At 38.8% G+C, this 14,149-nt stretch overlaps 1 protein-coding gene across 1 annotated transcript in view; it reads right to left on the bottom strand.

Annotated features, from left to right (window-relative positions):
* Positions 1–13,612, bottom strand: part of LOC138853484 (uncharacterized) — a 15,187-nt gene extending 1,575 nt beyond the window's left edge. The window contains exon 1 of the mRNA XM_070090397.1: positions 13,469–13,612. Within this exon, the coding sequence (XP_069946498.1) occupies positions 13,469–13,612 (144 nt within the window). The remainder of the gene's footprint in view (positions 1–13,468) is intronic.
* Positions 13,613–14,149: the final 537 nt, after the last annotated feature.

The following is a 14,149-nucleotide window of genomic DNA, read 5'->3' as shown; positions in this document are numbered from 1 at the left end:
CCAACCACACCTCACAATTTTCACTCATAACCCCCAATTTTTCTCGTTTTAACTATTTCATCAGAAAGTCACCACAACACTTATAACCACTTTACGATAAATTCACTAGTCATAATTTTACATATTACGAAGTTAATACGCACACACACCTCACTTTACTTCGAACACCTTCAAAACACTCTCATAAATCATTTGAATACTCACAAAAATACCTTTGAACATTTCCAAACAACACTGAAACACTTCCAAAAAATCATTTTGAATACTCCCAAATAAGATTTGACAACTCTATTTTATCTGCACTTACACATTTCATTAAATTACAACTCATCCCCCCATACTACTCCCTCATTCTCCAGATTTTTACAACAGTATCACAAAAACTAACTCAAACACTTTTCTTTGAACATCACCAAAAAACACCATCAATTACCTTTAAATACTCCAAAAACATCATTCGAACACCCTCAAATCACCTCTGAATACTCCCAGAACACCTTCATAAGTACTCTTGCACATCATTTGAACATCTTCAAAAAACACCTTTGAATTACCTCAAAACACCATTTGAGTACTCCCATATACACCACTGATTTCAGTCAAAAACACCACCAAAATCACCATAAACTAAGATCAACACCCACATCCCACAACCCACAACACCCACATCCCACATCACCCACAACCCACATCACCAACAACCCACAATTTTTTCTCGTTTTAACTAATTTCATCAGAAAAAGTCACAACAACAACCCACTTATAACATCTTTTTCGGTATCTCTAGTTCGACAACAACACCCACATCCCACAACACCCACAACCCACAACACCCACATCCCACATCTTCCACAACCCACATCACCCACATCACCCACACCCCACAATTTTTTCTCGTTTTAACTAATTTCATCAGAAAGTCACAACAACAACAACCCACAACTTATAATCACACTTTTGAATAACCTCAAAACACCATTTGAGTACTCCCAAATACACCACTGAATACTACTAAAACACCACTGAATACACTCAAAACACCACCAAAATCACCATAAACTAAGATCAACACCCACATCCCACAACACCCACAACCACATCACCCACACCCCACAACACCCACAACCCACATCACCCACACCCCACAACACACACACCCCTCATCACCCACACCCCACATCTCGTTTTACTAATTTCATCACAAAGTCACAACAACAACAACCCACAACTTATAATCACACCTTTGAATAACCTCAAAACACCATTTGAGTACTCCCAAATACACCACTGAATACTACTAAAACACCACTGAATACACTCAAAACACCACCAAAATCACCATAAACTAAGATCAACACCCACATCCCACAACACCCACAACCCACAACACCCACACCCCACATCACCCACAACCCACATCACCAACATCGCCCACACCCCACATTTTTTTCTCGTTTTAACTAATTTCATCACAAAGTCACAAAAACAACCCACTTATAACATCTTTTTCGGTATCTCTAGTTCGACAACAACACCCACACCCCACAACACCCACACCCCACAACACCCACACCCCACAATTTTTTCTCGTTTTAACTAATTTCATCAGAAAGTCACAACAACAACAACCCACAACTTATAATCACACCTTTGAATAACCTCAAAACACCATTTGAGTACTCCCAAATACACCACTGAATACTACTAAAACACCCCTGAATACACTCAAAACACCACCAAAATCACCATAAACTAAGATCAACACCCACATCCCACAACACCCACAACCCACATCACCCACACCCCACAACACCCACAACCCACATCACCCACACCCCACAACACCCACAACCCACATCACCCACACCCCACAACACACACAACCCTCATCACCCACACCCCACAATCTTTTTCTCGTTTTAACTAATTTCATCAGAAAGTCACAACAACAACAACCCACAACATATAATCACACCTTTGAATAACCTCAAAACACCATTTGAGTACTCCCAAATACACCACTGAATACTACTAAAACACCACTGAATACACTCAAAACACCACCAAAATCACCATAAACTACGAACAACACCCACATCCCACAACACCCACAACCCACATCACCCACACCCCACAAAACCCACAACCCACAAAACCCACAACCCACATCACCCACACCCCACAACACACACAACCCACACCCCACAATTTTTTTCTCGTTTTAACTAATTTCATCACAAAGTCACAACAACAACCCACTTATAACATCTTTTTCGGTATCTCTAGTTCGACAACAACACCCACAACCCACAACACCCACAACCCACAACACCCACACCCCCACAATTTTTTCTCGTTTTAACTAATTTCATCAGAAAAAGTCACAACAACAACCCACTTATAACATCTTTTCGATATCTCTAGTTCGACAACAACACCCACAACCCACAACACCCACATCCCACAAACCCCACAACCCACATCACCATCAACCCACAATTTTTTTCTCGTTTTAACTAATTTCATCAGAAAAAGTCACAACAACAACTCACTTATAACATCTTTTCGATATCTCTAGTTCGACAACAACACCCACAACCCACATCACCCACACCCCACAACACACACAACCCACAACACCCACAACCCACAATTTTTTCTCGTTTTAACTAATTTTATCAGAAAGTCACAACAACAACCCACTTATAACATCTTTTCGATATCTCTAGTTCGACAACAACACCCACAACACCCACAACACCCACAACACACAACAGCCCCACAACACCCACAACCCACAACACCCCACAACACCCACAACAACAACCCACAACACCCACAACCCACAACACTTACCAATTTATTCACAATTTTTCCTCTTTCGATACAAATTTTTCCCCTTCTTTTAATTGAATCTTAAAATGTAATACACATTCCTCCCTACATTATTAAAATTCTAATGAAATCCTCTCCATACTCATCTCCTTGTATCCACATAAATTGTTAATATACTCACAACAACTAATCATCTCACTACCCCAACTACTGCGACATGTTTCTACACCCTCCATTCTTTTCCAATGCATCATAACTTTTCACTTCTATAATTTCTTTTAAAATATTCACACATTACCTTTATTTTCAGTAAAATCCCCCCCCCTCCATATTTCATTAAATTTCTAATACAACCCTCCCCAAACCCCTCTCCATCTCACCCACATTTCTTCACATCCACTCACCAGTCTCCCAACACACCTCTTCAAATCAAACACAAAAATCACATTTCACATCCACAAATGCATCTCATCACCCATCTCAAATCCACTAAAATCACTGTATCCAAGATATTCACAAAACTCTATGACCACCTAACACACACACACACACACACACACACACACACACACACACACACACACACACACACCATAACTTTACTTTGAACACCTTCAAAACACTCTCATACATCATTTGAGGCCACCTTTGCTCAATATCTCTTAAGAAATATTCACTCATCCACAACCTTTATCATCTCACTACAGAACAACCCCAAGATTACTTCGAACACTCTCATAAATCATTTGAATACTCACATAAACAACATTGAACATTTCCAAACAACACTGAAGCACTTCCAAAATATCATTTTGAATTCTCCCAAATAAGATTTATCATCTCTAATTTATCTATACTTACACATTTCATTAACTGAAATTACAACTCATCCACCATACTACTCCCTCAGTCTCCAGACTTTACAACATTATCACAAAAACTAACTCATACACTTATGACATGAGACATTTTACCAAAACTAACACAAACACACCCACACACACCACACTTTACTTTGTACAACACCAAAAACATCATCAAACTCCTTTGAATACTCCCAAAACACCACTGAATACTACCAAAATAGCACCGATTACTGCCCAAACAACACTAAAAATCACCAGAAACTAAGATCAACACCACCAACTAACACCCATTTTATAGAAATCCCCTCAAATCACTATAACCAAGAAGATCACACTCACCTCAAAACCGCTAAGATCGCAGAAAACACTCATTTTTATAAACATTCACACAAAAAATCACAATCACCAACTCCATACAATATCTAATACACTCCTCTCACTACCACCAACACATACCAGCACAGATAGGGATACCTCCCATGACATCACACTCCATCCTGCGTTTACTTGGCGATAAATCGACATCACACCCCACTTTTACTTCATTTAACTTAACGAGAGGAAGTTAATTGTTTCAACCTGTTATATCTCCAACATCTAAGATCACCACAATCAAGACGTTTACCAAATTCTATAACCCCTCCACTAAGATCACACATTTTTGTACACATTCTCTTAAAACAACATCATAACGAAGATCACTAAAACTATCTATACTTTTACTAAGATCACATAACATTTTATCTTCTCTAACTCACCCACCAATTTACATTCTCATTCACACTTACACATTTCATTAACCGAAATTACATCTCATCCACCAAACTCCTCCCTCATTCTCCAGACTTTACAACATTAGCACAAAAAAAAAAAAACTAACTCATACACTTATGACATGAGACAATACCATAACTAACACACTGACTAACTTTGAACCAACTCTGAACATCACCAAAACACCACTGATCATCTTCAAAAAATACTCTGCACATCATTTGAACACCTTCAAAAAAACACCATCAAACACCTCCGAATACTCCCAAAACACTACTGATTACTACCAAATCACCACTGAATACTACCAAAACACCGTCAAAATCACCAGAATCTAAGTTTAGCATCACCAGCTAACATCCATTTTATAGAAATTCCCTCAAATCACTATAACCAAGAACTCCCTCCCCATGGGCGCAAAAAAAAAAAAGAAAAACTTGAACACAAACCTAATACGCAAACACTTAGTACATGATCACCATCAACTGAAAACATATCTTGTACACACATAAATCTAAGACAACCACCAACAACAATCACCCATGTTCACTTACCTCAAAAATCACTAATATCACAGAAAACACTCATTTTTTATAAACATTCACACAAAAAATCATATTTGACAATATCTAAGCGCACTCACCTCACTACCACCAACACACGATGTCACACCTCACAGGTCCGGCGAGGTCACCTCTAGGGACGTCACACTCCCATCTGTGTTTACTTGGTGGTTAGTAACATCACACCCAACCCACCTTGTTTCAACCTGTTGTACCCTACATTATCTAAGAACACTATATCCAAGACGATTACCAGATTTTATGACCCCACCACTAATATCACAGAAAACACTCATTTTTATAATTATTCACACAAAAATCACGATCACCAATTCCATATCATGTTTACCTTCATCTATCAACACTCATGACCAAGATCACCAAAAATCTAAGATCATGCATCTCAAAACTACTATGATCACTTAAAACACTTATTTTTTAAACATTCGCACAAAATTAAGACATACACAAAAATACCAAGACACTTCCACCATCATCTATAACATATCATGTGCACTGTAACACATCACCATCACAAAAAAAAAAAAAATAATAATAATACACAGACACCCACAACTTATACATTTCAAACACAAATTTAAGTCATGAGACATACACACCAAATCTAAGACATTCACCTCCAACTAAGACATACACATCTTAACTAAGACATACACCAAAACCTATACTTGACATATTTGCGGTATGAATATTCATACCACATTTATCATTTCTCACCTATGTTGCATATCACATTCCTCATCCACATCATCCCTGAAACATCCTTCCTTATTCATCCGTATATCACCTAGAGATGTTTTAACCCCGACGTCCCATCATGACATTAGGAGCCAGAGTGTAGTAGGTGGTGTTGGAGTGGTGATGGTTGCTCTGGCTCCTACGTCGTGATGGGTCGTCGGGGTTAAAACATCTCTAGGTGATATACGGATGAATAAGGAAGGATGTTTCAGGGATGATGTGGATGAGGAATGTGATATGCAACATAGGTGAGAAATGATAAATGTGGTATGAATATTCATACCGCAAATATGTTAAGTATAGGTTTTGGTGTATGTCTTAGTTAAGATGTGTATGTCTTAGTTGGAGGTGAATGTCTTAGATTTGGTGTGTATGTCTCATGACTTAAATTTGTGTTTGAAATGTATAAGTTGTGGGTGTCTGTGTATTATTATTTTTTTTTTTTTTGTGATGGTGATGTGTTACAGTGCACATGATATGTTATAGATGATGGTGGAAGTGTCTTGGTATTTTTGTGAATGTCTTATTTTTGTGCGAATGTTTAAAAAATAAGTGTTTTCAGTGATCATAGTAGTTTTGAGATGCATGATCTTAGATTTTTGGTGATCTTGGTCATGAGTGTTGATAGATGAAGGTAAACATGATATGGAATTGATGATCGTGATTTTTGTGTGAATAATTATAAAAATGAGTGTTTTCTGTGATATTAGTGGTGGGGTCATAAAATCTGGTAATCGTCTTGGATATAGTGTTCTTAGATAATGTAGAGTATAACAGGTTGAAACAAGGTGGGTTGGGTGTGATGTTACTAACCACCAAGTAAACGCAGATGGGAGTGTGACGTCCCTAGAGGTGACCTCGCCGGACCTGTGAGATGTGACATCGTGTGTTGGTGGTAGTGAGATGAGTGCGCTTAGATATTGTCAAATATGATTTTTTGTGTGAATGTTTATAAAAAATGAGTGTTTTCTGTGATATTAGTGTTTTTTGAGGTAAGTGAGCATGGGTGATTGTTGTTGGTGGTTATCTTAGATTTATGTGTGTACAAGATATGTTTTCAGTTGATGGTGATCATGTACTAAGTGTTTGCGTATTAGGTTTGTGTTCAAGTTTTTTTTTTTTTGCGCCCATGGGAAGGGAGTTCTTAGTTATAGTGATTTGAGGGAATTTCTATAAAATGGATGTTAGCTGGTGATGCTAAACTTAGATTCTGGTGATTTTGACGGTGTTTTGGTAGTATTCAGTGGTGATTTGGTAGTAATCAGTAGTGTTTTGGGAGTATTCGGAGGTGTTTGATGGTGTTTTTTTGAAGGTGATCAAATGATGTGCAGAGTATTTTTTGAAGATGATCAGTGGTGTTTTGGTGATGTTCAGAGTTGGTTCAAAGTTAGTCAGTGTGTTAGTTATGGTATTGTCTCATGTCATAAGTGTACGAGTTAGTTTTTTTTGTGCTAATGTTGTAAAGTCTGGAGAATGAGGGAGGAGTTTGGTGGATGAGATGTAATTTCGGTTAATGAAATGTGTAAGTGTGAATGAGAATGTAAATTGGTGGGTGAGTTAGAGAAGATAAAATGTTATGTGATCTTAGTAAAAGTATAGATAGTTTTAGTGATCTTCGTTATGATGTTGTTTTAAGAGAATGTGTACAAAAATGTGTGATCTTAGTGGAGGGGTTATAGAATTTGGTAAACGTCTTGATTGTGGTGATCTTAGATATTGGAGATATAACAGGTTGAAACAAGTAACTTCCTCTCGTTAAGTTAAATGAAGTAAAAGTGGGGTGTGATGTCGCTGATCGCCAAGTAAACGCAGGATGGAGTGTGATGTCATGGGAGGTATCCCTATCTGTGCTGGTGGTAGTGAGAGGAGTGTATTAGATATTGTATGGAGTTGGTGATGGTGATTTTTTGTGTGAATGTTTATAAAAATGAGTGTTTTCTGCGATCTTATCGGTTTTGAGGTGAGTGTGATCTTCTTGGTTATAGTGATTTGAGGGGATTTCTATAAAATGGGTGTTAGTTGGTGGTGTTGATCTTAGTTTCTGATGATTTTTAGTGTTGTTTGGGCAGTAATCGGTGCTGTTTTGGTAGTATTCAGTGGTGTTTTGGGAGTATTCAAAGGAGTTTGATGATGCTTTTGGTGTTGTACAAAGTAAAGTGTGGTGTGTGTGGGTGTGTTTGTGTTAGTTTTGGTAAAATGACTCATGTCATAAGTGTATGAGTTAGTTTTTGTGATAATGTTGTGAAGTCTGGAGACTGAGGGAGTAGTATGGTGGATGAGTTGTAATTTCAGTTAATGAAATGTGTAAGTATAGATAAATTAGAGATGATAAATCTTATTTGGGAGTATTCAAAATGATATTTTGGAAGTGCTTCAGTGTTGTTTGGAAATGTTCAATGTTGTTTATGTGAGTATTCAAATGGTTTATGAGAGTGTTCGAAGTAATCTTGGGGTTGTTCTGTAGTGAGATGATAAAGGTTGTGGATGAGTGAATATTTCTTAAGAGATATTAAGCAAAGGTGGTCTCAAATGATGTATGAGAGTGTTTTGAAGGTGTTCAAAGTAAAGTTATGGTGTGTGTGTGTGTGTGTGTGTGTGTGTGTGTGTGTGTGTGTGTGTTAGGTGGTCATAGAGTTTTGTGAATATCTTGGATACAGTGATTTTAGTGGATTTGAGATGGGTGATGAGATGCATTTGTGGATGTGAAATGTGATTTTTGTGTTTGTTTTGAAGAGGTGTGTTGGGAGACGGGTGAGTGGATGTGAAGAAATGTGGGTGAGATGGAGAGGGGTTTGGGGAGGGTTGTATTAGAAATTTAATGAAATATGGAGGGGGGGGGATTTTACTGATAATAAAGGTAATGTGTGAATATTTTAAAAGAAATTATAGAAGTGAAAAGTTATGATGCATTGGAAAAGAATGGAGTGTGTAGAAACATGTCGCAGTAGTTGGGGTAGTGAGATGATTAGTTGTTGTGAGTATATTAACAATTTATGTGGATACAAGGAGATGAGTATGGAGAGGATTTTATTAGAATTTTAATAATGTAGGGAGGAATGTGTATTACATTTTAAGATTCAGTTAAAAGAAGGGGAAAAATTTGTATCGGAAGAGGAAAAATTGTGAATAAATTGGTAAGTGTTGTGGGTTGTGGGTGTTGTGGGTTGTTGTTGTGGGTGTTGTGGGGTGTTGTGGGTTGTGGGTGTTGTGGGGTGTTGTGGGTTGTGGGTGTTGTGGGGCTGTTGTGTGTTGTGGGTGTTGTGGGTGTTGTTGTCGAACTAGAGACATCGAAAAGATGTTATAAGTGGGTTGTTGTTGTGACTTTTTCTGATAAAATTAGTTAAAACGAGAAAAAATTGTGGGTTGTGGGTGTTGTGGGTTGTGTGTGTTGTGGGGTGTGGGTGATGTGGGTTGTGGGTGTTGTTGTCGAACTAGAGATATCGAAAAGATGTTATAAGTGTGTTGTTGTTGTGACTTTTTCTGATGAAATTAGTTAAAACGAGAAAAAAATTGTGGGTTGATGGTGATGTGGGTTGTGGGGGTTGTGGGATGTGGGTGTTGTGGGTTGTGGGTGTTGTTGTCGAACTAGAGATATCGAAAAGATGTTATAAGTGGGTTGTTGTTGTGACTTTCTGATGAAATTAGTTAAAACGAGAAAAAATTGTGGGGGTGTGGGTGTTGTGGATTGTGGGTGTTGTGGGTTGTGGGTGTTGTGGGTTGTGGGTGTTGTGGGTTGTGGGTGTTGTTGTCGAACTAGAGATACCGAAAAAGATGTTATAAGTGGGTTGTTGTTGTGACTTTGTGATGAAATTAGTTAAAACGAGAAAAAATTGTGGGGTGTGGGCGATGTTGGTGATGTGGGTTGTGGGTGATGTGGGGTGTGGGTGTTGTGAGTTGTGGGTGTTGTGGGATGTGGGTGTTGATCTTAGTTTATGGTGATTTTGGTGGTGTTTTGAGTGTATTCAGCGGTGTTTTAGTAGTATTCAGTGGTGTATTTGGGAGTACTCAAATGGTGTTTTGAGGTTATTCAAAGGTGCGATTATAAGTTGTGGGTTGTTGTTGTTGTTGTGACTTTCTGATGAAATCAGTTAAAACGAGAAAAAGATTGTGGGGTGTGGGTGATGAGGTTTGTGTGTTGTGGGGCGTGGGTGATGTGGGTTGTGGGTGTTGTGGGGTGTGGGTGATGTGGGTTGTGGGTGTTGTGGGATGTGGGTGTTGATCTTAGTTTATGGTGATTTTGGTGGTGTTTTGAGTGTATTCAGGGGTGTTTTAGTAGTATTCAGTGGTGTATTTGGGAGTACTCAAATGGTGTTTTGAGGTTATTCAAAGGTGTTTTTTGAAGGTGTTCAAATGATGTGCAAGAGTACTTATGAAGGTGTTCTGGGAGTATTCAGAGGTGATTTGGGGGTGTTCGAATGATGTTTTTGGAGTATTTAAAGGTAATTGATGGTGTTTTTTGGTGATGTTCAAAGTGTTTGAGTTAGTTTTTGTGATACTGTTGTAAAAATCTGGAGAATGAGGGAGTAGTATGGGGGGATGAGTTGTAATTTAATGAAATGTGTAAGTGCAGATAAATTAGAGCTGTCAAATCTTATTTGGGAGTATTCAAATTGATATTTTGGAAGTGTTTCAGTGTTGTTTGGAAATGTTCAAAGGTATTTTTGTGAGTATTCAAATGATTTATGAGAGTGTTTTGAAGGTGTTCAAAGTAAAGTGAGGTGTGTGTGCGTATTAACTTCGTAATATGTAAAATTGTGACTAGTGAATTTATTGAAAAGTTTTTATAAGTGTTGTGGTGACTTTCTGATGAAATAGTTAAAACGAGAAAAATTGGGGGTTATGAGTGAAAATTGTGAGGTGTTGGTTGGAGTGTGAGGGTTCGGGAGGGTGGGGAGGAGGAGAGAGAGAAGGTTACTTCGTGGGGAGTGACCTGAGATGAAATAGTTAAAACGAGAAAAATGTCTAGACTTGTGTTGTATTTTGTAAAGAAATTGTGGATTGTTGTGGGTATTAACGAAAAAAATGTGAAATTATTTGGATTATCCTGGGTTAAGAGTGAAAATGTTTTCCCTATGTTGTATATGAAATGTGTAGGGGGAAGTCGGCAAGATTCAGCCTGTGTGTGGGGTCATCGCGTGACGTCACTGACATAGGGGGAAGTCGACAAGATTCAGCCTGTATGTGTGAGGTCATCACGTGACGTCACTGACTGCCGAGTAAACATAGGTGGGGTGACGTCACACTTGTTTAGACCTGTAGTGAGAGAAAGTACCATGCCCCAGAGAGGGAATCCAAAAACTCGATCCGAGGAGATGGAGGAGGAAACCTTGATCCAAGGAGATGGAGTCTTGGTATTATCGAGAAAACTTGATCCAAGGAGATCATAAGATTTTCGAAACCCCATAGGGGGGAATCCAAAAACTTGATCCGAGGAGATGGAGTCTTTGTATTATTTGATATCGAGAAAAACTTGATCCAAGGAGATGGAGTCTTGGTATTATCGAGAAAACTTGATCCAAGGAGATCATAAGAATTTCGAAACCCCATAGGGGGGAATCCAAAAACTTGATCCAAGGAGATGGAGTCTTTGATTTCGAGAAAACCTTGATCCAAGGAAGTAGAGTCTTTGTATTATTTTGATATCGAGAAAAAAAATTGGGGTTGAATTGGGAGTCCATTTTGAATGCTTATACCCAGAGGGGGGAATCCAAAAAACTTGATCCGAGGAAATGGAGGAGAAAACCTTGATCCAAGGAGATCATAAGAATTTCGAAACCCCAAAGGGGGGAATCCAAAAACTTGATCCAAGGAGATGGAGTCTTTGATTTCGAGAAAACCTTGATCCAAGGAAGTAGAGTCTTCGTATTATCGAGAAAAAAATTGGGATGCAAGTGTGAGTCCATTTTGAATGCTTATACCCAGAGGGGGGAATCCAAAAAACTTGATCCGAGGAGATGGAGTCTTTGTAATTATCGAGAAAACCTTGATCCAAGGAGATGGAGGAGAAATTTTGGGGGTGGAAGGAGGGGTTACCCAAAAACTTGATCCAAGGAGATGGAGTCTTTGTATTATCGAGAAAAAAAAATTGGGGTGGGGGTGAACGTAGGGGGAACCTCAAAAATTTGATCCAAGGAGAGCACAAGAAAATTAAAAAAAAAATTGAAAAAAGTCGGAGAAAAATTCGGGGCCCTGGGGCGATCCGGACGACGCTGCAGAAGGCGCAGCAGAAGGCGCGGGCGGGCGCGGCTGGCGGGGCGCGAGGGGCGCGGGTGGGCAGCTGGGTCGGCGCGACGGGCGGGGGGCGCGGGGGGCGCGGGGGGCGCGGGGGGCGCGGGGGGCGCGGGGGGCGCGGGGGGCGCGGGGGGCGCGGGGGGCGCGGGGGGCGCGGGGGGCGCGGGGGGCGCGGGGGGGCGCGGGGGGCGCGGGGGGCGCGGGGGGGCGCGGGGTGGGGGTCGTGGGTGGGTGGTTGAGGGTGGGGGGTTGAGGGTGAGGTGGTCTCGAGGGTGAGGTTAAGGTCATTAGCATATAGGTGTGAAAAAGGTTATTAGCATATAGGTGTGAAAAGGGAGCCACTGAGAGGAGTGAGCCATACAGAAGAAACCAGTACTACTTATATATATATATATATATATATATATATATATATATATATATATATATATATATATATATATATATATATATATATATATATATATATATACATATATATATGTCGTGCCGAATGTGTAAAACTGGTCAATTAGCAAGAACTCATTTATAATTAAGTCCTTTCAAAAATTTTCTCTTACACGTTTAAAGATATATTTTTTTCATTAATGTTAATGGAATTTTTTTTTATTTTGCACCAAAAGAATCTAAGAAAATTTACCTAACCTTATTTTAACAAGAGTAATTTATTTTAGCCTAACCCAACTAAACATATTTTAGATTTGTTTACAATAATTTAAAACCAAACAAAAACAGTGAAATATATTTTTTTCGTTAGGTTCAGAATGATTTTGGCGAAATTATTGCATACACAAACTTTCGCTTGTCCTATATGGCAAGATGAGCGTTGCTATTTAAGCCAAGATCGCAAGTTCTGCCTATTCGGCACGACATATATATATATATATATATATATATATATATATATATATATATATATATATATATATATATATATATATATCAATGACAACATTGCACTAGCCAAAGACTCAAACCCATGCTAATTTGGCCTGCCTCATGGTGGGTGAAAACGCATGACGCCCTAATCCACTGGACCATACGATCCTTAAGATCCTTAAGACCATGAGGCAGGCCAAATCAGCATGGGTTCGAGTCCCTGGCTAGTGCAGTGTTGTTATTATCAATACCACTCGTTCGTGGTCACAATAATATATATATATATATATATATATATATATATATATATATATATATATATATATATATATATATATATATATATATATATATATATATATATATATATTTGTTTATATTTATATTTATACATGTATATAGAGGGTAACCAGTACTCGAATAAGTTTAAAAATGCACATTTGCCTGAAGAATACCCGAAACAATATACTGATATCCAGAAAAAGAATCTTTAAAAATATATTCCTACTGTAGCATACCTATAAGAATGTATATGATCGTTCAATAATGAATAAAACTGACCTGGAAAGCGTCTTGGAAGCTGGAGTCTCGTGTTGTGGCGATGGTGTAGCCGTCATGGTGAGCCTGCCTCAGCTGTTCCAGAGAGTCAATAGGCTTCTCAAAGGAGGGAACAGCGAGCACTGCCGTCAGCGTCCCTGAATACATCGCTGCCGCCATACTCAAGGTTAGTTGTGCGTGTTACAGGAGTCGGAGGACAGAGGAACGATATTAGGAAGGAACTGATAAAATAGAGTCTAAACTGGAACAGACATGTGGAGATAGGTGGGTTAACAGGAGGCTAAAACATCTGTTAGGAGAAAAAAAGAGGAATTTATAGGCGCATCAACAAAGGAGAAATTAACCTTACTGACCAATATGTTCAGTTTAAAAGAGAAGTTAAAAGGGGGATTAGAACAGCTAAACGTGACTATGAAATTAAAGTTGTTAATGAATCAAAGACTAATCCAAAAGCGTTCTTTCAAGTGTATAGGACGAAGGTGAAGGAAAAAGTAGGACCTCTGAAAATTGGGAATGGACAGCTGACAGATAACGAACTGGAAATGTGCTCCTTATTTAAAGACTATTTCTTATCAGACTTTACACAAGAAGACGTAAATTAGATTCCAGCACATAACAATTATTCACTTCCTGATGAATTCAAATTAACTAATATTACTGTCACGAGGGACATTGTTATCAAAC

The sequence above is a fragment of the Cherax quadricarinatus genome, chromosome 31 (assembly GCF_038502225.1).
Source record: "Cherax quadricarinatus isolate ZL_2023a chromosome 31, ASM3850222v1, whole genome shotgun sequence".
In the NCBI taxonomy this organism is placed as follows: Eukaryota; Metazoa; Arthropoda; class Malacostraca; order Decapoda; family Parastacidae; genus Cherax; species Cherax quadricarinatus.
This window is presented reverse-complemented; position numbering and strand designations above follow the sequence as displayed.